The 26832-nt window shown below is 47.4% G+C and overlaps 1 protein-coding gene across 1 annotated transcript in view; it reads right to left on the bottom strand.

Annotated features, from left to right (window-relative positions):
* Nucleotides 1–2352: 2352 nt before the first annotated feature.
* Nucleotides 2353–26832, bottom strand: part of BLTP2 (bridge-like lipid transfer protein family member 2) — an 86793-nt gene continuing 62313 nt past the window's right edge. Inside the window, exons 21-39 of the mRNA XM_069761227.1 lie at nt 24907–25097; nt 24713–24812; nt 17404–17585; nt 16241–16535; nt 15974–16131; nt 14627–14833; nt 14408–14507; nt 14099–14281; nt 13313–13434; nt 12020–12175; nt 11785–11906; nt 10923–11103; nt 9938–10024; nt 9742–9852; nt 6181–6316; nt 5854–5984; nt 5663–5764; nt 4811–4945; nt 2353–4227 (exon numbers count right to left, since the gene is read on the bottom strand). Coding sequence (XP_069617328.1) covers nt 4048–4227; nt 4811–4945; nt 5663–5764; nt 5854–5984; nt 6181–6316; nt 9742–9852; nt 9938–10024; nt 10923–11103; nt 11785–11906; nt 12020–12175; nt 13313–13434; nt 14099–14281; nt 14408–14507; nt 14627–14833; nt 15974–16131; nt 16241–16535; nt 17404–17585; nt 24713–24812; nt 24907–25097 — 2879 coding nt within the window. The 3' untranslated portion in view covers nt 2353–4047. The remainder of the gene's footprint in view (nt 4228–4810; nt 4946–5662; nt 5765–5853; nt 5985–6180; nt 6317–9741; nt 9853–9937; nt 10025–10922; nt 11104–11784; nt 11907–12019; nt 12176–13312; nt 13435–14098; nt 14282–14407; nt 14508–14626; nt 14834–15973; nt 16132–16240; nt 16536–17403; nt 17586–24712; nt 24813–24906; nt 25098–26832) is intronic.

The raw sequence follows: 26832 nt of genomic DNA, 5'->3' as shown, positions 1-26832 counted from the left end.
CGTTCTCTAACGCCTCTCAATCCGGGGCAATGAGATCCGGAGGAAAGAGATTATGAGACTCCAAGACGCTTGTCTCATTGAGAACGTCTGGTCGAATTCGCTCTTTCTCTGGCCAGAAGCTCCTCGAATTCAGGATGAGGAGCCAATACCTTGGGAGGTAGTTTAGACCGTCTAAACGAAACCGCCTGATCTGCGGGTTTCGTAGAGGAATCTTTGATGCCACAGGTCTGATTGGTCGCTCCAATGAGGCTTTGAACCATATCCCTCATGTTAGCGATTTGGTTCGAACCCGGCCCCAAATTATCCTCCGAAGGCGCATCAGAGAAAACCTCGCCTGACTCCGGGGGGAAAGGCCAGGGGGAAGTCGACCACAGTGAAGGACCGTGGGGCGAAGTGGACCGAGAAGAGAACTCAGACCAGCGTTCCTGTCTGGATCGTTCGCGGCCTGTATTAGAAGTCTCGGACGGAGCTTCTTGGGACCCGCTGGCTACTACGGAAGTCTGCAGGGGCAACCGATCTAGCACGGACACAAGGGTCTGGGACACCCGAGTGAGATCCGCTACTGATAGAGTGGCAGGGGGGGGGGGTCCTGGGCGGTGAGCATAATGTGGATTGCTGCAGGCCTGCCTGAGAAAAGGTAGGAGGCCGGAAGCGAACTCCCGTAAAAATAGACCGAACGGGTCCGAGGAAAAATTCAGAAGGGAAGAGTATCAGTCTGCGGTGCAGAGCTACTCACGGCAGACGCTGCGGTGGACATAAGGCGAACACGCAAAGTGTTAGACTAAGGCAGAAGAGGGAGAACAAAAGCGACTTCCCTTAAGATTAGACATGGCGATGAAGAAGCCAGAAGGTTAGTACTCACGACAGGTGATGGATGGAAAGCTGCACCTCATGATGTGGATGGTCCTTAACGCAGGGGTGCAGGCAGACAGAGCAGACTTCTGGGACACTCTTCTGTCCAGGACCGGCTGCAATGCTGAGCCGCAAGGGATGAGGACGCCAGGCTATGCGCTTTGAGGAGCCAGCGCAAAGCGGTCCTGGTGCCGAAAAAACCACTTCAGGGGCGCAGGAGAAAGTGGGCGGGGCTAACCGCCAGGATGGCGCTGGTGGGCGGAGCTCACCGACTTGAACCAGTCGGGCGGGAGAAAAGCCCGCCTGATGAAAGGAGGAAGTGGCGGAGTCGCGGCCGGAAGTAGGCCCCGGGGGAAGCCGGGGCCTAAATTAGAGGCCGGCGTCCACCGGTGCAAGACCGCGGCGCCGGAGCTGTGCGCCGCGGGTATGAAGCGGCGTGGCTGCAGGGGCCCGAAGCGGCGAGGCGGCCTGCAAATGCCGCCGCGCTGGCAAAGATGGCAGGGGAGCCGCCACGCTGGCACAGATGGCGCTAAGGACGGCCGGAATCGTACGGTCGCAGGGGCCAGAAGCGGCGCGGCGGCCTGCAAACGCCGCCGCGCTGGCACAGATGGCAGGGGAGCCGCTGCGCTGGCACAGATGGCGCTAAGGGCGGCCGGAATCGTACGGTCGCAGGGGCCAGAACAGGAGGCAGAACGGCCGCAGCTATGGAAGCGGCGCGGCAGACAAAAAAGCACGGCCGCCGTGCAGTAAAGGGATCTCGGCCCGTGCGCGTGGATAAAAAGGCCCCTGCAACTGCGTGCAGCTGCCCGTGCAAACAAGCGACGACCAGTGGGATCCCCCCCTTAGAAGATCTGTATGGGGTGGGATGGAATGGGGAAAATACTCACCTTAAACATCCCACGTCGTTACTAACCTGAAGAGGAATGAGACGTCCAGGGAGCTGATGGACGTCCTCGTCTCCGCAACCGACAGGCTCTGGTGGGCGAGTGGGTGGGGGACGGAGCCAGGACCGGACTTCTAAGCACGCTTGTGTGCTAGGATCTTGGTCCTGGTGAGGGATCTATGAGGATACGGGGTGGCAGTACAAAAAATGCATGCGGATTTCATGCGGAAATCTGGCAGAAATGTCCGGATTTCCACAGGAATTTTCTGCATGAATTCCTGAACGTGTGCACATAGCCTCAAAATTATTTGCAAAGTTTTATATCTTTCCATACTGGACAAAATTATGAACAAAGAAAAAAGTTTGGTTAGCACGCCACTCACACTGGAGCGGTCCAAGAAGTCTCAAGATAGAACTTTCCTGCCTTCTTCCTTGTGTAATACAGTATTACCTATGGCTTAGAGGGGTCTGAAAACTTCTGAAAAAGTGTTAATCCGTAAAATGAAAAGGAGATTGTGAGGAGAACCCTGTTCCTCACCGTTTTGGACAGGAGATCCGGCTTCTGGATTTAGCTTTCTCCTCCTCCATTACTGGAATTAATAAACCACTGTACACCATTTTATCCAAGAGTAATCACATGAGATTATCAGATTTACCAGGCAGAAGACACAGTACACAGTTGTTGTAAAAGTAACAATTTGCATTTTTTAATCATTGTTGGTGGAGAGCAATCCGTACCAAAAAGTGCAAATGTCTGCAGATGAGAGCAGGATTTTATACACCTATGTAGCAGCAACAACTGCACCCAGCCCGCCTCAATGCATATAAATATATATACATTTATAAAAAGATAAACGCCACCTCTGGGAATCATCGGACACCAAAATCAATAGATGGCTCGTGACAAAACAAAATTAATTTTCACGTGTGTGGCAGAAAAAGACACTGGGAATACCAGACTCAAGCCTGTGAAAATAAAAACGAAGGATGGTGCGTAAAGTAGGGAAAAAAGGCAATGAATCGTCAACTGGACAATAACATGTGGATTATTAGATACAAATGAACTTCTGGAAAAATAAATATTTGCTTTGTCATCAGGAAGCAATAATTAGATTCATGAAATACTTCTCGTATGAAGATCCATCTTGCAGCAACAGAGTTAATTGCGAGGTAAGAGCCGACGCAACGGTAGCAAAGTGGTTTAAGTAAGAGCTTACGGATCACATTTTTGGGCCCAAAGTACTCGTGTATCACAGTTTTGTCTCACTACTGAAATGATTATTTTGTTGACTGGGAGAATATACAGCAGATGCTGCGTTACCTAGACCCTCACTGATGCATTTCACAAAGGAGTTCTGTAGACTTCCCTCCTCCACGGCATCACGTAAGGACCTTACTCAACATTAGTACATGTATTTTTAAGAAACCTTTGTCCCCTGCAGTTGTCACTAATAGGTTGGAGTGGACACATCACTGCAGTCTAAGGCTAGGCTCACACTAATATAGAACTCTGTCGAGCACGACCTTGGGGGTTTCTATCGGAATCCCCGAAAAACTAGATTCCAGCGGGAAACCGGACTTAGCCATTCGCTTAAATGAAGCCTACCGAGTTACTGGTATCCATCCTCGTCAAATTTGTTCTTTTCCGATTTGCACAAAACGTGGCCATGTTTTGTGTATGATGGAAAATGACATACTGTTAGGCTAGACAGTGACAACATCGGCTTCATTTAAGTGAACGGGTCCGTCCGGCTTCCAGTCGCAATTACATTTTTTGAGGATTCTGACAAATACTCCGACGTAGTGTTCACCAGAGAGCTCTGTACTAATGTGCATGGAACCTTACACTGGCTCTCCTGGTCCTATAACTATATATCATACACTGTCCTTCAGATTAGCCTCTGCTTTTGGTTGGACAGTTGCCACAGGCACATGAAAACGGAGTATTGCATCTTGTATGAGCCACATGTAGTGTGGTCTCCGGTCAATCGCCGATCTATGCAACATTCACTGAATGTACTTTCTAATTTACACACCCGGCAGATACGGGAGCTCTAGTTGTACTGTCTCAAGAAAGAAGATCTATGAGTAAGGCGCTGTCATCAGTACTGCAGCATAGATAGAGACTTAATGCCCCACATTTAATTCACTTGCTGCCCCAGGAAAGAACAAAATCCTCTATGTCTTCTCAAGGACAGCAAATCCAGTGTCCTGCCAGGGACAGGAAACCTCAAGTGTAGCTTCTAGCACAAATCAACCTTGAAGCTACAGTTTTCTAACATCCTCCACAAGGGCCCGGAAAAGTCCAGTGATCACAATTTCCTCCTGCTGAATATGGATTTCTTTCCAGTGTTCTTATCGCCTATGCCGAGTCCAATCAGCAGCCGAGCTTTCTCGTCCTCCTCCTGCTGATTCATGTCCGTCTTTGCCTCACTTTTGCCTTTTGTTTCTGCACCAGCGGCCGGTTTAAGACGTAGTTTCTCTTTAATGACCTGCATGAGAGAGTATAAAGCACATAAGCTGATAGAGGGTTAAAGGAAAGCCATTATCCATTTTTGTATTTTTAATCATTTTTGGCATTTTTATGTCGTTCTTAACATGATCTTCATTAAACAAAAAAAACAAAGTAATAATCTTGCAATTTTCACACTGGCCACTTTCAGGAAGAGTTTTCAACAGATTACTTATTCTCAGAGGCAGGATTACAATACAGGTAACACCTCTATACACATCAACCAATCACAATTGGTGATGTCACAGCTCACCCTGCTCTCCCTCCCATCACAATGACCTTTGCACACGCTCATTAGATACTTTAATACAAAAGTTTGGGTAAGAGTCTCAGCTATGTACATGTGTTGTTTCCTAAAACAAAAGTTAGAGTTTAAAACAGCCTTAGTGGGTGGTGAGAAAATTGCAAGATTTCTATTTTTTTCTATACAGATTGTGATATGGAAAAATGTGGAAAGTTTAAAAATGTAGATTTCACATAAAACTTGGATTTAAACAATGGGTCATTTTCTGATGATCGCTTCCCTTGTAACACTCGCACATGGTAGTATTTGCAGTTCTCACCTGTGCCACAAGGGCCTTCCGACTGTCTCTCTTCACTGCCATGGCAAAGTCAAGCCATGTCCAGGTATTGTTGTGATACTCCAGACAGGGTAACACAAGGGTCAAGTCTCCCCAGTCCACACTGTTTTTCTCACCCTGGTGGCAAATATTTTATGTAAATTAAATTTGTGCTTTTCTAAAATAAAAATCACAATTAAATGTCTTCAAATTGTTAAAACCCTGCTCAAATGATCATGTTCTTAATAAAGAAGGTTCCCACAAATTGTCAATCCTCCCATTTATCAAGACTAATCTAGCCTGTCTGAATGTAAGAGTAAGTTGGATGGAAAGGCAGCTGATTTTTTTGCCAGCAAATTAGATGAGGTTTTTATGAAATCTCATCCAGGTGCCGCACAGAAAATTTGCACTGGAAATTGATCCCCTCTGGGAATTTGAAATATGCTTCAAGTCCATTTACACTGCATCTTTCACCCCTTACAAAGAAAAGGTGGTCTGCGCTGACAAGTCTGTCTTTTCAGTTGCAAAATCTGCAGAAGATCAGTCCCTTATGGACGAAGCCTGAATCACATCGCTTGTAGAAGCAAGAAGCGAGGAGGAAGCTTTATCAGATGTAACATACAGTTCTAGAGATACAGTCATTCATGTAAAGAAATCAATCCTGAAGGATCTCAGTGACATTAACACATTGCAAATAATGGCCACCGTCAGCCATAGGACTGATGCAATTTACCAACCAGTCCAATTCCAGCAGATACATGAAATAGAGAAAACAAAAGAACCACTGACTTCAGACACCCTGATGTCAGGTAAGAATTCACATCAGACTGTGTTCCTGAGCGTTCACTTACGTACCTTGTAGCTGACACATAGAGGCACCTGTGGGATTTTAATGTAGATGAATGAATTGTTCATGGCAGCTCGCTCCTTCATCTTGTCCAGATCATCCACAGGATGCTACGAATGGAGAATACACAGAAGTCTGATATTATGTGTTCACGGTTAGGAGATTTTTTTGTTAAGGTGAAAACATCCCTCCAACTAACCTCAGGCGCTTTCCGAAATGAACGTCTGACTCCTGTTGTCCGATTTAAGCCCTGTCCGCCACCCTTGCCTGGGCCTAGAGAAACAGTGTCCTCGGCCACGATGAGCTGCCTTGGCTTTACCACTGGCATGCCTGGAACAGAGACCTTTATGTTAATCCCTCTTAATTTGTCAGTTTTCTTGCGAAACACAATTAAAGTGCACAACTGATCACATTGTATTCTGTTGTCCACAAACAGAAAAAAATACTCATTAATTAATTAATTTGGTTTCCCCCAGGTACTGTATACTCTGAATACAGCATACACACCGCGCATCCATATTCTCACCTGTGGTAACAAGTTTAGATTTATCCTCCTCATCCCCAACCTCCTCTTCCTCTACGCTGCGTCCAGGGAAGAAGAATCCCATCATCCTATGGAAGAACTGATGCGTCAGCTGGATGGTTAGAGGAACCACATTCACCTGCGAGCAGAAAGACAAAGTGTACACAGGACTATATAGGTGAGGATTGCCAGCTACTGCTACATAATCTGATTTTACACCATCTGAAAAGATGCATACAAGTATTTACATAAAAAAGGACCCGTCATCATGCAAATTAATAAAGGAATTTTTAACTAGAAAAAAAAATATTAATTAAAAAAAATGAATTAAGAGTTCATTAAAAAAAAAAAATCTATATAAAAGTCACACAGCCTTAGGGAGCAGTCAGATGGCCATATAATATGGATGACAAGAGCAACGAAAAGCAAGGACTGGCCGGCGGCTCTCCTGACCCGAGCATGACGGCACGTATTTCTATGCAGCTGTCACGCTCAGGTCAGAAGAGCTGCCAGCCAGTCCTTGCACTGCGATCGTTGTCTGTGTTATACCGCCATCTGACTGCGCCATTATAGTGACTCCAAAGTAGCTGCTAGTGATCATTACAGGTACTTCTCAACATGCTCAGAATGGTCATATCAGAACCCCCAAGATGTCCATTAGCAGAGATTGAAAAAACATAATTTTTGGTTGCTTACCGTAAAATCTGTTTCTTGAAGCCTCTATTGGGGGACACAGGAACCATGGGTGTATGCTGCTGCCACTAGGAGGCTGACACTATGCAAATAAAAAAGTTAGCTCCTCCTCTGCAGTGTACACCCCACCGACTGGCATTAAACTCTTCAGTTAGTGAGAAAGCAGTAGGAGAAAGAACAAGGTTGAAAAACCATAACCACAAACTTGAGAACTGTACACGTGAGAACAGTCAGAGAACATATAACAAAAACATTGGGAGGGAGCTGTGTCCCCCAATGGAGGCTTCAAGAAACAGATTTTACGGTAAGCAACCAAAAATCCTGTTTTCTTTATCGCCTCTCATTGGGGGACACAGGAACCATGGGACGTCCCAAAGCAGTCCCACGGGTGGGAAAAACAGACTTCCATCAGGTCAGAGGACTCACCACTGCCGCCTGCAAGATCCTTCTGCCTAGGCTGGCGTCCGCCGAAGCGTAGGTATGGACCTTGTAGAATTTGGCGAACGTGTGGATGGAAGACCAAGTTGCCGCTTTGCAAAGCTGTAGGGCGGAAGCCCTGTGGTGCACCGCCCAGGAGGCGCCGACCGCCCGGGTAGAGTGAGCCTTAATCCCAGGAGGGGGCACTCTGTTCTTGACCCGGTAAGCCTCCAAAATTGCCATTCTGATCCAGCGAGCAATAGTCGCCTTGGAAGCCGGTTGGCCTCTGCGCGTGCCATCAGGAATGACGAAAAAAGAATCCGTCTTCCGGAAAGTGGGCGTTCTGTCCAGATAGATCCTCACTGCCCTGACAAGGTCCTAGCTTGTTCAACGATCGCTCCAGAGGATGAGTCGGAGCTGGACAAAAGGAAGGTAGAACGATGTCCTCGTTGAGGTGGAAACCACCTTAGGAAGAAAAGAAGGTGGGGGCCGGAAGACCACCTTGTCCTGGTGAATGACCAAAAATGGAGGACGGCAAGACAGGGCCGCCAGCTCGGAAACGCGGCGAATGGACGTGATGGCCACAAGAAAGGCCACCTTCCACGATAAAACTGATAGAGGAATCTCCCTAAGAGGTTCAAAGGGAGAAACCTTCAGAACGTCCAGTACCAGGTTTAAGTCCCATGCCTCCACAGGGGCCCTGTACGGCGGGACGGCGTGGGCTACCCCCTGAAAGAAGGTCTTAACCTGTGGCCGAGAGGCCAAGGTCTTCTGAAAGAGGATGGAAAGCGCAGAGACCTGACCCTTCAGGGAACAAAGAGCCAGGCCCGAATCCAGTCCTGCCTGAAGGAAGGCCAAAAGAGAAGGCAGGGAAAAAACCACAGGCGGAACGCGGTTGGACTCGCACCAACGGAAGTAGGCCTTCCAGGTGCGGTAGTAGATCCTGGAAGACGAAGGCTTCCGAGCCTGAATCATGGTGTGAATCACACGGTCAGAAAGGCCGGATGCTCTTAGAACCGCGGTCTCAACAGCCACGCCGTTAAACTGAGCGACCGAGAATTCGGGTGGCAGATCGGACCCTGGGACAGCAGATCGGGCCTGTCTGGAAGGCGCCAGGGAGCGTCCGCGAGAAGGTTGACGAGCTCCGCGAACCAAGCTCTCCTGAGCCAATCCGGGGCGATCAGGATGACCGGCACCCCTTCCGCTTTGATCTTCTTCAACAGTTTGGGAAGTAATGGAAGGGGTGGGAACAGGTAGGGCAGCTCGAACTGTGACCAAGGAATGGCCAGAGCATCGACGCCCACTGCGAGAGGATCGCGGGACCTGGAGACGAACTGCGGAACCTTCCTGTTGATTCGAGACGCCGTGAGATCCACATCCGGAGTTCCCCATCGAAGACAAATCTGATGGAAGACCTCCGGATGCAAGGACCATTCCCCTGCCGCGAGGCCCTCGCGGCTGAGGAAGTCGGCGGCCCAGTTTTCCACGCCGGGGATATGCACCGCGGATATCACCGGAACCGTTGCCTCTGCCCAAAGGGGGATCTTGGATACCTTGGCAAGGGCCAAGGAGCTCCGAGTCCCCCCCTGATGGTTGACATATGCCACAGCCGTGGCGTTGTCCGTCTGGATCCGGACTGGAAGGCCCCTGAGGATCCTTTCCCAGTGGCGGAGGGACAGAAAGATGGCCCGAATTTCGAGGACGTTGATTGGCAGAGATGACTCCTGCGGCGACCAACGGCCCTGAACCGTCAGGTGGCGAAAAACCGCACCCCAGCCGATCAGGCTGGCGTCCGTTGTCACCACCTGCCAGTGAACCGGAAGGAAGGACCTGCCCTGGGAGATGAGAGGTGACGTCAGCCACCAGTTGAGAGACCGCTTGACCCGAAAGGAGAGTCTGATCGGCCGATCCAGGGAGAAGACCGACCTGTCCCACTGAGACAGAATGGCTTGCTGAAGGGGTCGCGAATGGAATTGGGCGAAGGGAATCGCTTCCAATGTAGCTACCATCCTCCCCAGAACCTTCATGGCCGAACGGAGGGAGGGAGGCCGAGGACCCTGGAGCAAGCGTATGTCCCGACAAAGAGTGGATCTCTTGTCTTCGGGAAGGAAGACTCTTCTCTGACGAGTGTCGATGAAAAGAAACGACGCACATTGAGGTAGATAAGGGTCTAATGAAAGACCCGTGTCCACCTCCTACTGACACTAAGCTAAACTGAAGAGTTTAATGCCAGTCGGTGGGGTGTATACTGCAGAGGAGGAGCTAACTTTTTTATTTGCATAGTGTCAGCCTCCTAGTGGCAGCAGCATACACCCATGGTTCCTGTGTCCCCCAATGAGAGGCGATAAAGAAATTACATGTCCTGCAAAACACAAGTTCTCACAATCTATAAAAAAAAAAAAAAAAAGATTTTATTTCCATCATGCAATAAAAAGAAAGAAGAATGGCTACTACCTCAAAGTGCTCCTTTATGGAGATGCCTCCCACCGGTGGACGGACTTTGCTGTACAGTCTCAGTGCAAGCTGCCGGCCTGACTGAGCAGGGCTCTGTGGTCTCAGCGCCACCTGAGGAAGGAATAAAGCCTCCAGGTCATGATGTGGTGGGATTTACTGAACAGTTCAGTTTACAATTCACCTTAGATTTCCTCACCTTGTAAATGGCATTGGGGAGCAGATTGTTCATGGTAAACCAGCCCAGCTCCAGCAGATGCTCAGCCGTGTCATCAGACTTATTCACCTATGGGAGTAAAGTATCTATTGCTTTGAACTCATGTCCACATTATAGAATAATTCCATTGGCTCAGTTTGAGCAATAAGCACCGGAACATTTTAGTGCTTGCTAATCTGTAATAAATATATGTGTGGTCAGTACAAAGTACTGGCACATGACTAATTCCTTCCAAAAGACTGTACTAAGGACCAGGGGGCACTCATTACGGGTGGAAGAAAGGCGATTCCGGCAGCCAAATAGGAAAGGGTTCCTTACAGTTAGAGCAGTCAGACTGTGGAATGCCGACCACAGGAGGTAGGAATGGCAGACACTATGACAGCTTTTAATCAAAGGCTGGATGATTTCATCAGTACACAACATTGTGGGTTATAGTTAAATTAGTGACAAATGTACAATTGGTGGGGAAAGGTTGAACATGATGGACCTAGGTCTTTTTTCAACCTTTATGTATGTATGTTCTCTGCATCTTTTCTACAATTCTTTACGTTCTTTCCTGGTAATTATTAATTGGTCATCAAAAGTTGTTAGTTTGCTGTATCCATTAGGTAAAGTTGATTAATATATCAGTGAGGGCTGGCCCTGCCGAGTGACGCATCAGCCTCATTGCTCATCGGTGAGCGCCATACACCATGCGGCTGTGCCGGTAGTGAAGCAGGTCTCTGCAGCTCAATCTCATTCAGGTGAATTGGAGGGAGGTGCAATATCAGGCTCAGCAATTACACAATGTGTGGAAACTGTGCCGTGTGCTCCTCCAACCAGCAGGGTCTCTTGTCAGCTAGATCCCCACCAATCAGATAATGATGCCCAAGCACCTGAACAAGCCTTCGTTCAATTTACCCTGTCTGGTGCACATTTTCATGTCTCAGTTTTTTCCAGATATTTCAAATCAACTTGTTGTTCCTACCTTGCTATATAGGAACCTCTGTAATTCTAGTTCTGCAATGCCCAACTGTCCATCCTGCTCCGTGAGTCTCCATCGTGCCTGTGCAAAGTAGAATTCAGTCCGACGGACCACGCTGAGATCTTCTGGCTGCTTGCGCAATTCCATCTTATTTGCCCTTTGAAGCTGGAAGTCTTTAAAGCATCTGAAATAAGACTCAATACTTTTTATCTAGACTGCTAACATACAATGGCTAGTTAGGAAGGTCACTAAAGCCGGCCATAGAGAAGCTGCCGGCTGACATGTTGCGCGGCAACTTATCTCCGAAATCAGACATGCCCGACAATCCCCAGACAGTCAACCGGCAACCTTACAGACAGTATTGGCCAAACTTGTTGATATCGGTGGTTTAGGCCAATATAAGTCTAATGACGAACGGCCTAAACAAAGCATGACTGCAGTTCTTTTTGTTTTATTTATTTTGTTTATATATTGACTTCCAGCTCAATAAGGCCGGGATCACACTGCGTTAGCAGCAGCCGATCAGCACATACGCTAGCGGGCTGCTGTTAGCGCAAGTGCCGACGTTTGCATCGCGCTAGCGCAGATAGAGCATCTGCTAGCTCTATCTGCGCTAGCAGTGACGGACCCGGAAATGCTGCAGCCCGCGTCTCAGGGTCCGTCACTCAATGACGGCACATCCCTAGTGCACGCCCATGGATGTGCGCTAGCGATGCCTCCGACATTGCAGTCAATAGCGGCCTTAACGGACTACGTTACACTGCGTTTATGCCGCAGTGTAACGTAGTCCATCTAACGGACTGCCAGGACGCAATGTGAACCAAGCCTAAGATGGTTGTACATTGTCATGTATGCAGGAGGTTACCTAATGAGGATGTTCAGTTCTTCGCTCTTCTGCTGCAAGTCCATCTTCTCCTGGAAAAGTTGTCCTTGCAGTTTGAGGTGCTGCTCATTCAAAGACTCATTCTTGCTCTCATCATGAAGCAACTGGAAGATAATGTAAATATTACAGGTGCCAATTTAGAATAGAGATGCATCCATTAGCGATATGGTACGAGATGGGCTTAATTCATAAAGTTGTATACAAACAATGATCAGACCTTCACTACAGAATACATTTGCTTCTCCATCTGTCGAATTTGCAGTACGTGCTGTCGGACGGCTTCCTGGAGATGTAGGATGCTGCTCCGCTGCTCTTCAGGATTGCTGGAGATCTCCAACTGGAAACGCACTCGCTGCTTCTTTTCACTGTGTTCCTGGTGATACAAGAAAACATGCGTTCCACCTATGAGGTCTGAGTGCAAGAAGTAAAGACACATTCACAAAGGCGCTCTATTATTACTTGTAAAGCCTTCTGTTTTCCCTGTATATTCACTGACAGTAATGTACACTTTTTTGCACTCTTTTTCTATATATTTATATATTTTTTTTGAACCTCTTATCTGTCCTACCTCCACTTAAACATTATTCTTCATGTGTCATAACACATTAGTATCTCTAATCAGCTACTCATACTTCATACCCAATATAATTTAACTAAAGCATCTAGGTTTTCTATACTTACTATACAGTAAGCACTGTTTTCTTGTATTGCTCTGCAAACGCAATAATTGCAGACTTTTTTTTTTTTTATTACGAGACTAAAAACAAACAGGCAGGTGGTTGCTTGTGTCTTCTCAGAGCAGTCACCATCTACTTCTGCCAGGGATTCAGTCGCACCACACAAACAGGACAAATCTTCACCTTTCAGACTGCTCTGTTGATGGACATGACTGCAGATGTCATGCTGATTGAAAGCCAGCTCCCCGCAGTTAGGCAGCGGGGAGTCAGATATCAATCAGCATCACATCGGCAGTCATGTCCCATCAACAGAACAAAGGAGAAGAGAAGCCACTGCCCTGTTAATGTGTTGTCAATGGAAACTGCTGAATCGCAGGCAGGAGCTGTCTGTGTCCTCTCTATGTTGGCAGAGATTGGTGTCGGGCACAACAGACATGATATTAGTAACTATTACCTGTTAGTTTTAGGGACCGTAGTAAAAAAAAATAAAAAATTATGCAGTCCTGGATAAACCCTTTAATGCTTTCTATTGAGCACCCATTACCAAACACATATTCAGAAATAGGTTTAAAACCTATGTGGTTCAATGTGCTAGTAAACAAGCCCATTTTATTCTGGAGGGTTGCCTAATCTTTTTGGAATACATGGTATGTATGTGTATGCATCTAGATATAGGTAGCTATAGATAGATATATAGCTAGATACAGCAATACATAGCAACACACATATTACATACATACACACATACATTTTTATATATATGCAGATGTATATACAAAGATGTAAACATAATATCTGTACAGGCATACTCCATAATGAAAATGATCACGCACCTTTCGTTTCGGCTCCACATGCAACAGCAAGTTGTTGACTATATCCAAAATCATGGCGTACTGTGCGGGGTTGGTGGAGATTTCCAGATGCTGGTGTTTTAAAGTAAAGGTATCGGCAGCAGCTGCAGAGAAGAGTATTTTATGTCAGTCAGTATGTAAATGCCATAAAAGCAAATCTACATAGGGAAACCGTCATAGAGTACAGGCAAGTTTTTTATGGTGGTACTCCAATGCAACTACCAATGGTACCTTCAGCAATATAGTGGGGTGTTAAAAGCATCAGCCCCAAATCCTGACCCTAAAAGGCTATATCTTCTTACAGGCCGGGGACTGAATACTGAGCGCTCCTTTAAAGAACAGATTGGGAATTCAAAAGAATAAAATGGCAGCTTTCTTCTAGACATAATGCTATACCATTCCAATGGTTGTGTCTAATGTTGCAGTGAATAAAGCTGTGACCTGTGGACAGGTGAAGACCGGAGAGAGCAGACATGTTTTTTTATAATTCTGTACCACCCATTGAGGATGTACCAGGACTCAGGAGGCAAGTAACTATTTTTCAGATATTGGGATCCCGGTACATTCAGAATAGAACATATAAAATAGTGCATATCTACAGGCCGGTCTTTTTTCTCCACTTTTTTGATACATCCTAGGTAATGTACCGGTGAACCACAGATTGGGCACTTTGTAAACAGGTTTGTACTTGATCCTATGTACACAGGTGACCATTTCCCCTGAGCATTTAGTAGTAGGCAGCGGTATTCTGAGTGCAGCAGTATATACCTTCCTGTCCTTTTAGCAAGTCTTCTTTTTCTGGATGTAATGGCGTTGGGGGAGGTTTAATTTGTAAAGCCAGCTCAGGGTCTATATCGTGACTGTAGCTGATGTAGTACATGTGGCAATTACAGCGGGAGATTATTCGCTGCACTTGTTGGTTTTGTTGAGCCTCTGCTGGCTGACTCCAGTCTGTAAGAAGACAGAAAAAAGGAGATTTTTGTGTACTCACCGTAAAATCTCTTTATCAAATATATAAATCTTTTCAATAGGAAACAGTCAATTCATTAGAATTCACTGTACATGACCGCTTCTAACCTGTGGTGGTGCTGACCATGCCTCCGACTGCCTGGCCACTCTCCATGAGCTCCTGCACAGAGTCCAGGTTCCTGTGACGGTGCTCCTCAATGTTCTTAACCTGAGTTGGCAAAGAAGTGATTTATGGTCTTCGCAAAAAAAAAAGAAGCATGGAAGACAACAGACCATAATAGACACATAATATTGTAAAGCAATGATAAAGAATAGCAAAAGACTGACCTCCAGCCAACATTGCCCATCCTCGCCATCACTTGGACTGCTCTCAGTAGTGGCAAAGTACTGCATACTGTCAAGTTGGCACGTCCATGAAGTCTTCTGCTTCAGAGTGTCTCCATACCAAGAAGGATGATGTTGACACTGCAAGAGCTGGGCTTTTGCTGCAGACACAATCACGCAACCTTCTGTTTCTGCTCCGCGAAGCACCATCTGTAGAGAAAAAAAAAAAGATGTACGTACATGGGACCATAGAACCAATGAGGACTGTAAGAATAAGCAGAACACTGAAATGGGGCCCATTACAAGTATTTTCATATACCTGGAGTTCAATACAAATTAGTTAAACATATCGGGATCCAGAGTGTGAGATTTGGGTGGAAACTGGAATTGGTCAAGATGGCAGAGATGTCACTTACAGCTTCTGGACTCCAAGATAAGATCTTACCACGTTCTCCTCACCTACGATTGCCCAGTTATCCTGGGGGTATCCTTTGGGCCCCCTCAGGCACCACGGCCTGGATGTGACCAATACCGATTCGGACATGAAGGTCTTTTCTTTGCAGCATGGCAGACAACTATCTCCCGTGTATGGCCAGCTTTAGCTTCTGTAGCTAAAGGGATGTCATTTAAGAAACGTGAAGACCCAATGTGATCAGGCTTGTACCTTTACAATGAACCATGCAAGACACCTGCTCATTTCTTTCATACCTCTAACATTCTTACTCTTTGCCAATCTCTGTCTTAATACATGGCTACAGCCATTTCAAAGCATTTTCTTCAGTTTCCTAATTAAAGGGGTTGTCCAGAATTAAATATAACATGGCTGCTTTCTACCATAAACAGTCTACCCTCTGTTCACAATGTGTGTGCAGCTGTAAACCATAAAAATAACGCATGCTCCCCCCCGAACAGGTGCAGGACATTATTTTGCCACGTGAACACTGCAGCTAATCAGCGGTCGCTGACGGGCTGCATCGTTGACACTTCCTTTGGACAAACTAAAGGAAGTGTGAAAACTGCAGCCCGTTCATGGCCGCAGGGCTCAAGCGAAAATCTCATGTGAGCTGGAACTCGTGCGGGAGGAGAGTATCGGTTACACTGGGGAATACTCTATTTAAGAAGCGGTTGTCAGTAGTGGACACCCCTTTCATAGAGCTGAGCTATAATACCAGATACAAGCTGTGGTTTGTGGAGCTGTTTTGGCAAGAGAGCAGCCATGTTTTTTCGAGTCCTGTAAAACATCTTGAACTGTTTTAAACTCACAACACCCCACCATTCTCCGAACGCTCTTCATGTGTAATTTTCTCAACAAGCGATCAGAAGATCCCGTGATTCCACCAGAATCCTTACCTGGCAGTTCACCAGCTCTATGAGCCAGTTGTGGTTGTAGATATCTTGGTCTTGGCAGGCGGCTTTTCCGCACAACTGCTCGCTCACCCCAGACTCCTCTTCTGTGAACACCACAAACTTATCAGTCTCTTCAATCAGCTTCTGCAGCATGTCTGCTCCTAGAGAACCATGGGGAAAAAAAAAGCAATCAGCGGGTAACGCAAGAAAGAAGATGCCAGCAAACATCCCGTTACATTAAAGCAGAAGTATGCAGGCAACGTTTCGCACCTCCTGATGGTGAACGCTCAGCCCGTCCAGTAACCACAGGTGGGGCCACTATTTTAGGCGGAGGAAAGCTGCGCACGGAGCCACGTTTTATCTTCTTGGCCTGCAGCTGAGTGTCGATTTTCAGTCCTTTTAAGGCCTCGGTGGAAAGATTCCGCTTCAAGATGGCGGCTTTCTTGTAACCATCATACAGCCCAAACGCGATGTCTCTGTTTAAAGTCGTCCATGATGCACGAAGATCGACCAGATGCAGACGGTGGGTGTAGGTCGGGTTCTCCTCACCGGTGGCAGACAATTCCTGGCAGAGAGTAAAACAAATCTTAGATAAACAGCAATGAAATAAAAATGCAATTTTTTAATCAATGACGTTTTATTTAATTGATTATCAAATGAACATCCAACACTGGAAAGCAGAGAGCCCATATATCACAGATAGGCAGACAAGATACAGAAATACAAACCTGCCATTGTATCATTTTTAACAACATTTTAACTAAAGTTTTGGGAACAATCGGTCAATATTATTATAATATTTTTTACCTTCCTTGCACTCGTAACATTAAAAAAAATAGCAGTATACAGAATATGCAAAAATAGCACTGTCCTCTGTCTAGTTCAACGTTTCCCAACCTTGTTCCCAAGTAGCCACAAGTGAGAAGCTAAATCCTCAATTCAAAACCTCTTGCGATTATTTCAGGCCTGGTTTAGTAAATGCTGATCTAGTTCATAATACAATCTCATGGCGGGGAATGTTGCAGGGACAGAGGGCATCACACTTGAGATTGCCTTAAGTATGTTTATCGTTAAAGGGTTATTCCACAAGGTAGGAGATAAATTGAGGATTGCTGGGGGTCCAAAATCATGGACCTCAGAAATGCCATGATCTTTGGCCTCACGAGTGTATGGCTGGAGACTTTGGAAACAGACAGACAATCCCTGCACGTGTTGCAGCTGTTGAACAGCCACGAGGCATGCAGCCGCGGGGACTCGAACATTTTTTCCAAGTACAACGAACACACTCGGTATGCACCCGAGCATGCTTAGCTAACACCTTATCTGAGCACATTCGCTCATCACTAGATGCTATAACTACAATAATCTTCCCATGGCAAATGGAAGTGCTATACATAATGGATACACTTTGCCATTATGTCTTCTGTACTTACCTGCCTTTCATAACTTAGTGAGGACAGGCTGAGCAGATGGGTTTTCTGCACAAGATTGTCAATCTGGTGGTCGGCATTTTCATCACAGGCAGAGGCCATTAGATGCACAGTTACTAGGTTTAATTTGCTGGTCATCTGTGGCACGCTCCATTCGGAGATTAGGCGACGCATTACTGTGCCAGCTGTTAGACAGTAGATAAATAAAAGCCGGGTTAGAAAGACACTACTGAATGCGACATTTTACTCTTTTACTAAAACATGAGGAGATCTTGCGATTTCTGTTTTACTTTTTAAAATACAAAGCTGTAACCTTTTTGTTTTTTCCATCGATTATTTGAGGTTTGCTTGTTAAATTATTTAAAAAAATATATATATAAAAATTGTGTTTTTATATTATTTTTCACATCATTATAAAAACATTGAACAAGAAAAAATCTTGCAATTTTCCACTAGAATAAAATTCAGACCCCCATATCCTGTGGAGCACATGGACATTTAGGGAAATAGGGATTTTTGTGTACGCACTGTAAAATCCTTTTCTCCGAGCCAATCATTGGGGGACACAGGACCATAGGTGTTATGCTGCTGTCACTAGGAGGCTGACACTAAGTTGAGACAAAAAGTTAGCTCCTCCCCTGCAGTATACACCCTCATCTGGCTTCCAGAGACCCAGTTCAGTGCAAAAGCAGTAGGAGATTAATAACAATATATTACCTAACAGATTAAAACATGTCAGAGAAAGTCAAGAACCAAAAAGGTAACGAGCTGTAAGTCTAAGAGGGTGGGTGCTGTGTCCCCCAATGAGTGGCTCGGAGAAAAGGATTTTCCGGTGAGTACACAAAAATCCCTATTTCTCCTACGCCTCATTGGGGGACACAGGACCATGGGACGTCCCAAAGCAGTCCCTGGGTGGAAAACAATACAACCAAATAACTCTGTGTACCATCTGACTATAAATGCGCGACAGCCGCCTGCAGAATACGTCTGCCAAGGGCCGCATCCGCAGAAGATTGAAAGTGGACATTGTAGTGCCTTGTGAAAGTATGCAGGCTAGACCATGTTGTGGCCTTGCAAACCTGCTCCGCCGTTGCCTGGTGCCAGATGGCCCAGGAAGCACCCATCGACCGAGTAGTGTGTGCTCTAATCCCCGCTGGGATAGAACTGCCCCTGACTCGATAGGATTCTTGAATAGCTGAACGGATCCATCTGGCTATCGTTGCCTTGGACGCGGCTAAACCCTTTTTGTGACCCTCCGGGAGCACAAAGAGGGAGTCCGATTTGCGGAAAGGAGCAGTTCTAGAAACGTACCTCCTAAGGGCCCGTACCACGTCCAGGGTGTGAAGGGCCTTTTCGACCCTATGTTTTGGCTGTGGGCAGAAGGAGGGAAGAATGATATCTTCATTAAGGTGGAAAGATGAAACCACCTTAGGGAGAAAAGCCGGAGATGGGCGTAGGACTACTTTGTCCTAGTGCAAGGAAAGGCGCCCGGCAGGATAGTGCAGCCAACTCTGAGACCCGCCTGATAGATGTTACTGCCACAAGGAAGGCCACCTTCCAGGAGAGGACAGTCAGCGGGACATCCTGCAGAGGTTCAAACGGAGATTCCTGAAGAACACTCAGAACCAAATTGAGATCTCAGGTCTCTATCAGCATTCTGTAGGGGGGGTACCACGTGGGAGACCCTTTGAATGAAGGTCCTGACTTGTAAGTTGGCAGCAATCTTACGTTGGAACAACACAGATAACGCTGAGATCTGACCCTTCAGGGAACTGAGCGCCAGGCCGGAATCCAAGCCGGACTGGAGAAAATCCAAAATGGAAGGAATTGAGAAAACAAGCGGAGGGCAACCGCGGAGCAAGCACCATGAGAAGAAGGTTTTTCAGGTGCGGTGATAAATGCAAGCGGAAGACACATTTTGAGCGCTTATGATGGGAATGACCTGCTGGGAGAAACCAGCTTGAGTTAGAATCCAGGTTTCAACAGCCACGCCGTTAAACGTAGGGCCCCTGAGCTCTGGTGGTAGATCGGCCCTTGGCGAAGCAGATCTGGGCAGTCTGGTAACCGCCAGAGGGCGTCGGATACGAGTTGAACGAGCTCCGCGTACCATGCGCGACGTGGCCAATCCGGGGCAACGAGAATCACCAGAACCCCCTCCGTCTTGATTTTTCGGATCACTTTCGGCAGTAAGGTAAGCGGAGGAAACACGTACGGGAGTTGGAACCGATGCCATGGGGATATCAGTGCGTCCACCCCGATGGCCTGGGTATCCCGAGAACGTGCTATGAAGTTGGGAACTTTGGCATTCAGTCTGGACGCCATCAGATCCACGTCCGAGTTCCCAAGCGAAGGCAGATTTGCTGAAAAACCTCTGGATGGAGTTCCCACTCCCCCGAGGTGAAACCCTGAAGGATGAGACAATCCGCCGCCGAGTTCTCGACGCCTGGAATGTGCACTGTGGAAATCTTGGGAGTGGTTGGCCTCGGCCCAACGGAGAATGTGGGAGACCTCCTGAAACGCCGTCCTGCTGCGGGTACCCCACTGATGGTTTATGTACGCCACTGCTGTGACGTACGCCATCGCGGGTCACCCAATTTGTTGAATTCGAATTGGGTGACCCACGAGCAGGAAGTGAAAACATCTCAGGGCAAGTCTGATTGCTCGAATCTCCAAGATGTTTATAGGAAATCTTGACTCCCGAATTGTCCAACGCCCCTGGGCAGTGTGGTGTCAAAACACCGCTCCCCAACCGAGGAGACTGGCGTCGGTAGATACCACCAGCCAGCGGATCGGGAGAAAAGACCTCCCCTGGAAGAGAGATGATCCCAGAGTCCACCATTTGAGGGCTTGCCTGATCCGTGGAGACAGAGAACATGGCCGATCGAGGGATAAGGGACTCCTGCCCCAATTGTCCAGCAGAGCCTGTTGTAAGGGGCGGAGATGGAGTTGAGCGAAAGGAACCGCTTCTATTGCGGCCACCATTTTCCCCAGGATCTTCATGGCAAATAGAATGGACTGCGAATGACAGAGCGTCCGAGCTTCCTGCTGAAGCTCTTGGGCCTTGGACCGAGGGAGCAAGACCAGCCCCTTTGACGTGTCCAGGATCATGCCTAGGAAAGCGATCCGTCAGGCAGGAACGGGGGGGGGGGGGGGACTTGTCCAAGTTGATTAACCAGCCCAGGCGCGAAAGAGAATCCAAGGTAATGCGGACGCTTGCCTCGCAGGCCCGATAAGACGGACCTTTTATCAGGAGGTCGTCTAAGTATGGCAACACGACCACTCCTCGGGAGTGAAGAATGGCCATGACAGCCGCCATGACCTTTGTGAATGCCCTGGGCGCAGTGGCAAGGCCGAAGGGTAAGGCCGTGAATTGAAAATGGTCCTCTTGGATGGCGAAACGGAGGAACCTTTGATGTGGCGGGAAGATTGGGATATGAAGATAAGCATCTTTGATGTCTATTGATGCTAGGAACTCCCCTGTCTCCATTGAGGAAATGACTGACCGGAGGGATTCCATCCTGAAGTGCCGAACCTTTACGTACTTGTTTAGGAGCTTCAGGTCCAAAATAGGGCACACCGTTCCGTCCTTTTTTGGAACGACGAAGAGTTTTGAGTAAAAACGTATGAATCTCTGGTGTTCTGGGACCGGAACAATAACCCTGTTTTGGCGGAGGGATTCGATGGCTCGGTAAAGTGCGCGAGATTGAGCACCCGAACTTGGAAGACGAAAGGGAAAAAACCGTGATGGAGGTGGAGAATTCTATTTTGCAACCAGAAGACACCAGATCTCTGACCCATTCGTCGTGGATGACGGAAAGCCAGACTTGTTGAAAAAGAAGAAGGCGTCCGCCTACCTTTGGAGTTGTCGACTGGAATACTCCCCGAGTCATTGTGAAGGAAATCTGGCAGGCCTGGACCCTCTGGTTCTGGGTTGTCTAGGCTTTCCTCGCCAGGACTGATTCGGCCTGTATGAAGGTCGAGTGTCTCTGTCTGTGCGTGGAGATAGTTCTGAACTGGACGAAGCTGAGGAGTTAGACCAGAATGGGCTACTGCGAAAGGGCCGAAAAAGAAAATATTGTTGGCGCTGAAAGGCAGCTTTAGGCCTGTGTTGCGGGAGGAACTTGATCTTTCCACCTGTAGCATCGGAAATAAGCTGGTCTAATTTTTCTCGAAAGAGACGTCCGCTCTAAAAGGGAAGGGAAATCAGAGAACTTTTTGAAGAGGAATCTGCGCGCCACTAAGCCAAATAGCTCTCCTAATGATGATGTCGTTTGAAGCCGCAGTTGCCGCGCAGTCCGCTGCGTCTAAAGATGCGTACATCACAATCTCCAGCCATGGCAATTTGTTTGGCAAGATCTGCCACCTCAGACGGAAGATCCTGTTCCTGAATTGATTTTGCAAGGGCATATGCCCAGAAAACCATTGCTTTGGTGACCCAAGCCGCAGCGAAGGAAGGAGATAGAGAGGAACCTGAGGCTTCATACACTAGGGAAGCTAGGGAATCTAACTGGCATTCTGTGTGATTTTTAGTTGAAGCCTCATCAGGTACGGATAAGAGAGTTTTGGTAGCCAAGCGCGATACCGGAGGATCTTCTAGTGGAGGTTCCGTCCAATCTTTAACAAGATCTGCGGAAAAGGGATACTTCGATTCCAGGGCCTTTTTGCCCGTAAGGCGCTTATCCGGTTGCTCCCTGTGTTGCCGGACTATATCCAGGAAATCTGGATGAGAGGCGAACACCTTATGGGAACGCTTGGTTCTTGTAAAGGAAACCGAAACATCCGGAGCTGAATTAGGGTCATCATCCACTTTTAGCGCATGATTGACTGCCTCGATGAGGGAGTCAACAGTAGATCTAAACTCCAGAGAATCCGGATCTAAGGATGCATCAGACTCACAGTCGTGATCGCTACGAGCCCCTGGAGAGGGTGAGCGAGAAGTGGAGCTACCAGAGGCTGAGTGGCGTGGTGAATGCTCAGGAGAGGTAGTTTGGATCTGTTTTCTGGATGACCGTACCTCCTTCTGGTTATAGCGGTCCCTGCTGGCCGACGATTCCCCTGTTAAGGAGGGATCTCTTAACCCAGGAAAAAGAGTGCCCAGCTCCCCAGAGGGGTCATGAAGGGATTTAATCGCTTTGGCTAAAGAATCCATGGACTGCGACAGTGACGCGGCCCACTCAGGGGGCTAGATACACTGGGGTCGGTGGCGGCGGAGGGCTCCTGGGTACATTGGGCATCCCAGGCTGAGCAGAGAGGGGAACTTTGAGGCCGAGGGAGTGGAGCCTGGCAGGTGGTACACGCAGTAAGAAAGGTAGTATGCACGTTGGTGGTCTTTTTGGCCCTTGACTGCGACATGATGTACCCCAATATAAGTAACAGGAAACGCTGCTAGATGGAAGCAAGGGTAACGCTGCAGGGAAGCACCTAATGCGGTCTCCTTACCCGGGTCCTGTATCCCGCAAAGAGATGAGGTGGCGCTGATAGAAGAGAAGACCGGTGTCCAGAAGAAAAAACGCTAGCACGTGCAGAATTGATGGAGCTGCGGCATGCAGAGGAAAAAAGATGGCCACCGGGGGTTTTGAGGGTAGTCTCGCAGAGAGCGGTAAGCGCCAGGTTCGGGGGCGGAGCCGCAAGATGATGCGAGCGGAGGGCGGGGCCTATTGGGATGCGGCCTGCACTAGGCCGAAGCCAGGTACTAAATTTATGGCTTCGGCACGGCCGCGGACCGCCAGAAAACGCGCCTAGCAGCCCTGCGGGGACCCTGACAGATGAGCCCTCCAGAACCACTGGAAAAACCGACCTCCCCAGGTGGCACTTACCCCGTATGGAGGGGAATTGTGGAGCAGCTTGCAGCAGGTTAGGACGGTGCAGGGTTGGGGAAGCATCTATCTACCATCCCCATAAGAGGGGGGTGGAGAGGAACCGTCCGCTTCCTTCCATCATCCGCTTTCTCAGTGGTGATGCAGTGGGGGCTGCACGGACGCCACAATGCAGAGAGCCTCTGAACAGCCGAGGGTAAAACCTGGTGAGCAGGGCAGAATTGTCCAGCAATAGGCCTGGATACATGGAGGACACTCCATGTGCTCGTCTGTAAGGGGAGGGGGGGGGGGGGTTTGGGGGCGAGAGAGATCGGTGCCCTTGAAGGGGCCCGTCGCCCCCAAAAAATCAGCTCAGGCAGTGGCATCCCACGTCGCAGGAGAGGATACGGAGAGGTAAAACTCCTGTGCCTGTTGTTGGTTCGGGGACATCGGAGCCTTGAAAGGTTCCATCGCCCCTTCGTCTGGTAAAAAAGGTTAAATCCAGTGTGCCTCCTACGGACACTAAGCTTGAACTTGGTCTCTGGAAGCCAGCATGAGGGTGTATACTGCAGGGGAGGAGCTAACTTTTTTTGTGCCAACTTAGTGTCAGCCTCCTAGTGACAGCAGCATACACTCATGGTCCTGTGTCCTCCAATGTGGCGAAGGAGAAAAAAGAACGACTCAGATCCTGTTTATATTGAAGCCTTCTCAGTTTATAATCTGGACATGCTCTGATCTGAAATAAGGTCTTGTGAAGGCAGGGGAGGTAGATGAGCTCTCACATCACCGATTGAGGATGGTGGATCTCGTGTTAACTACTGTAGATAGATGTGTAACTTTTATGGAAATTTTGTATGTGATGATAATGAGGCTGCTGAAAAGTCTTCTGTACAAAAAAAAAAGAAAAGGGGGAGTACGAGTCTAAGATTAGCCTAGTGGCCAGTGTCAAGAATTGAAACCTTAAACATTTTGATAATTAAAATAAATTCAATTTAAAACCAGATTTAAAATATGTAATTTTCTGATGACACATTCCCATTAAAAAGGAGTCATTCAGGACTATGTATTTTTTTTTACTATGGGCCTAAGAAATAACAGGCAGGTAGTTACTATCTCACAATATTTGCCGGCATAGCGGAGTAACAGATTGTTCCTGTCGGCGATATAAATGCTTCTGCTGATATCACGTCGACAGAGCAGAAACTTCTCTTCCACTCTAGTCTGTGGAGTAGGTGTGCCTGCCGACGTCATGCTGATTGACAACTGGCACCCTGCTGCATAGCCGCAGAAAGCAAGTTGTCAATCAGCATGACGTGGGCAGTCGCAACCTGTTGACAGAGCAGCCCGGGAGAGGAAGAGCTGCTATGTTGACGTGGTGCAGCAGAAACGCCGACAGTGACTGATCTGAGCCGGTTAGAACAGGCAGGTAGTTGCATCTGTTAGTGTTAATCCTTAAAGGGATAATGCTTTATAATTATGAGTGACGTGAAACGTTCAGGATCCGGTCTGTGACTTACCTTGAGGGATCAGCCTCTGCACTCCGCGGGTAAAGATTTCTCCTTGACTGCACTCAACCTGAATTCCTCGCTGCTGTGCAAAGGATGCCCAGTAGTGGATCTGCAAACAGCACAGGTGGTCACATGTACGTTATGCAGTTATTCTTTTTTTTTAACATTTGTAGATGAGGCGCCATTGGGTCCAGATTACTCACCTGCAGCTGTGGAAATAAGGCCGTGTATGAAAGCTGCTTATAGTGCTGTCCCAGCTTCTTCTTCCCTGGCTTTAAGTTATTAAATAGCTTCCCACGGCAGATCGGGCGACTGACACTGCTCCATGTCGCCCAGAAATTCTGCATCCATCGTAAGGTACTGCTATAAACCAAAATGCGAGGCTGGCAGACTTCTGTAAGAAAATAAGGTCTAGAATTTAGAAAAGTTCTTGGAATAGCCGATTCAGAAAAAAAGCACTGCTTTTAAGCGTTCTTATTCTGACCTATCCTATCCCAACCCTACTCTGCACTGATGAAGAGCAAAAAGTCAGAAACATTACTGTCCTCAGCAGGAGAATCTGGTTTGGCCGATATCCGTACTCATGATTCAAGGGTTGGACCTTCACTTGTCTTACAGGATAGTTATCTACAGCAGGCAATAGAGAGATAATTTGTATAATATGGAAATTGTCAAGGACATTTAACCCCTTCCAGGTTTGTGAAATAGCTAAGTAGTTCTCAATATCGTCTAGTCATGAATGTGTTGTGACGGTTTCTTGCTCACCATTGGCTGTTTTGTTTTCCTGCACCTATATACAGTATATTTTAAGGGCACCTGCCCCCAGTGCCTCCCCTATGGGGAAAAATCTCCTTTGCCACCGATAAGAAAAAAGTGTGCCAAAGTGACTTGGCAGCTGTCCTCTTATTCACCAATAGCGTGAGAGCTCATATGACATATGCCACATACTCCGGGAGCCTCCGGGTATTCCCTCTACCCACATGGTGGTCTTTCCTGTACCTCCCTGATCAGCAGAGGAAGTAGCTGGAGGAATCCCGCCCCACGGACACGTCTTCCTGTAATGGATTCTTTTCCAAACCATTCTTCAGAGTAAAATATAGTATTTTGTAATAAGCGAGCCCATCGCTATTTCATGCTGCCCGTGGTCAGAGCCGCATAGTTCTACTGCCGAATTAAGAGGTTATCAGTTCGCATTTGCCGATGCAGCTGTTTAAGATTTTGCAGCATTTTTACATTAGCGTCAATGGCTGGATGAGTGCAGCAGCCTCTTCAACAGCTGGTTAGAGGCAGTGATGATAGTCGGACCCCCGCCGATCTAGTATTGATGACTTCTCCTAGGGAAATTGCTCCTAGTTACCCTAGACAATTAAGGAGTTTGTACTTTGTTTGTTTTTATGGAAAAGATCAGATGGAAAGAAGCATCGGATGAGTTAAGAACACACATTTGTTGCAATACTTATATAACCTTTAAAGGGATTGTCTGGTTTAAAAAAAAAAGTTATCATCTATCCTAAGGATAGGCGTTAACTTGGTGATTGGTGTATGTCCCATTGCTGCTGGGACAGGTGTATAGAAGGCACCAGTAACCATAAATAAGCAAAAAATGCAAAGACATTTCGAAGAATGAAAAGTGGCAAAATACCTTGTATTGAATAATCTTGGTGCTGGGACATGCATCAGACAGCAGAATGGGAACTTTAATCACTGTTACAAAATGGCGTGGCAGCACCAGTCCATTCATTCTCTATAGGGCTGAGGGATAAAGCTGTGCAGAGCCCTAGGGAATGAATGAAGTGGCAGGTTGCACGTATACACGAATGTTCCACATTCCACTGATCAATGGCGGTCCCAGCAGTCGGACCCTGACTGATCGGCAAGTTATCACCTATGCTATTGATCGGTGACAATTTGGGTTTCACCGGACAAGCTCTCTAACGAAGGTGTAACTATTGTTCTCATGACTTGTGTCAGCAAAGATCTGAGCAAGAAGATCCTTCCTGATCAGTAGAAGTGGTGCCTACAATCTGCTAAACCTCACCTATTTATCCTCCCTTACCTTCACATTAGTGAGGTCAAGACAGATAAATTCTAAGGAAAAACTCGGCAGGGTCAGAAATAATAGGAAACAT

Source organism: Ranitomeya imitator, chromosome 3 (assembly GCF_032444005.1).
Source record: "Ranitomeya imitator isolate aRanImi1 chromosome 3, aRanImi1.pri, whole genome shotgun sequence".
Classification (NCBI taxonomy): Eukaryota; Metazoa; Chordata; class Amphibia; order Anura; family Dendrobatidae; genus Ranitomeya; species Ranitomeya imitator.
This window is presented reverse-complemented; position numbering and strand designations above follow the sequence as displayed.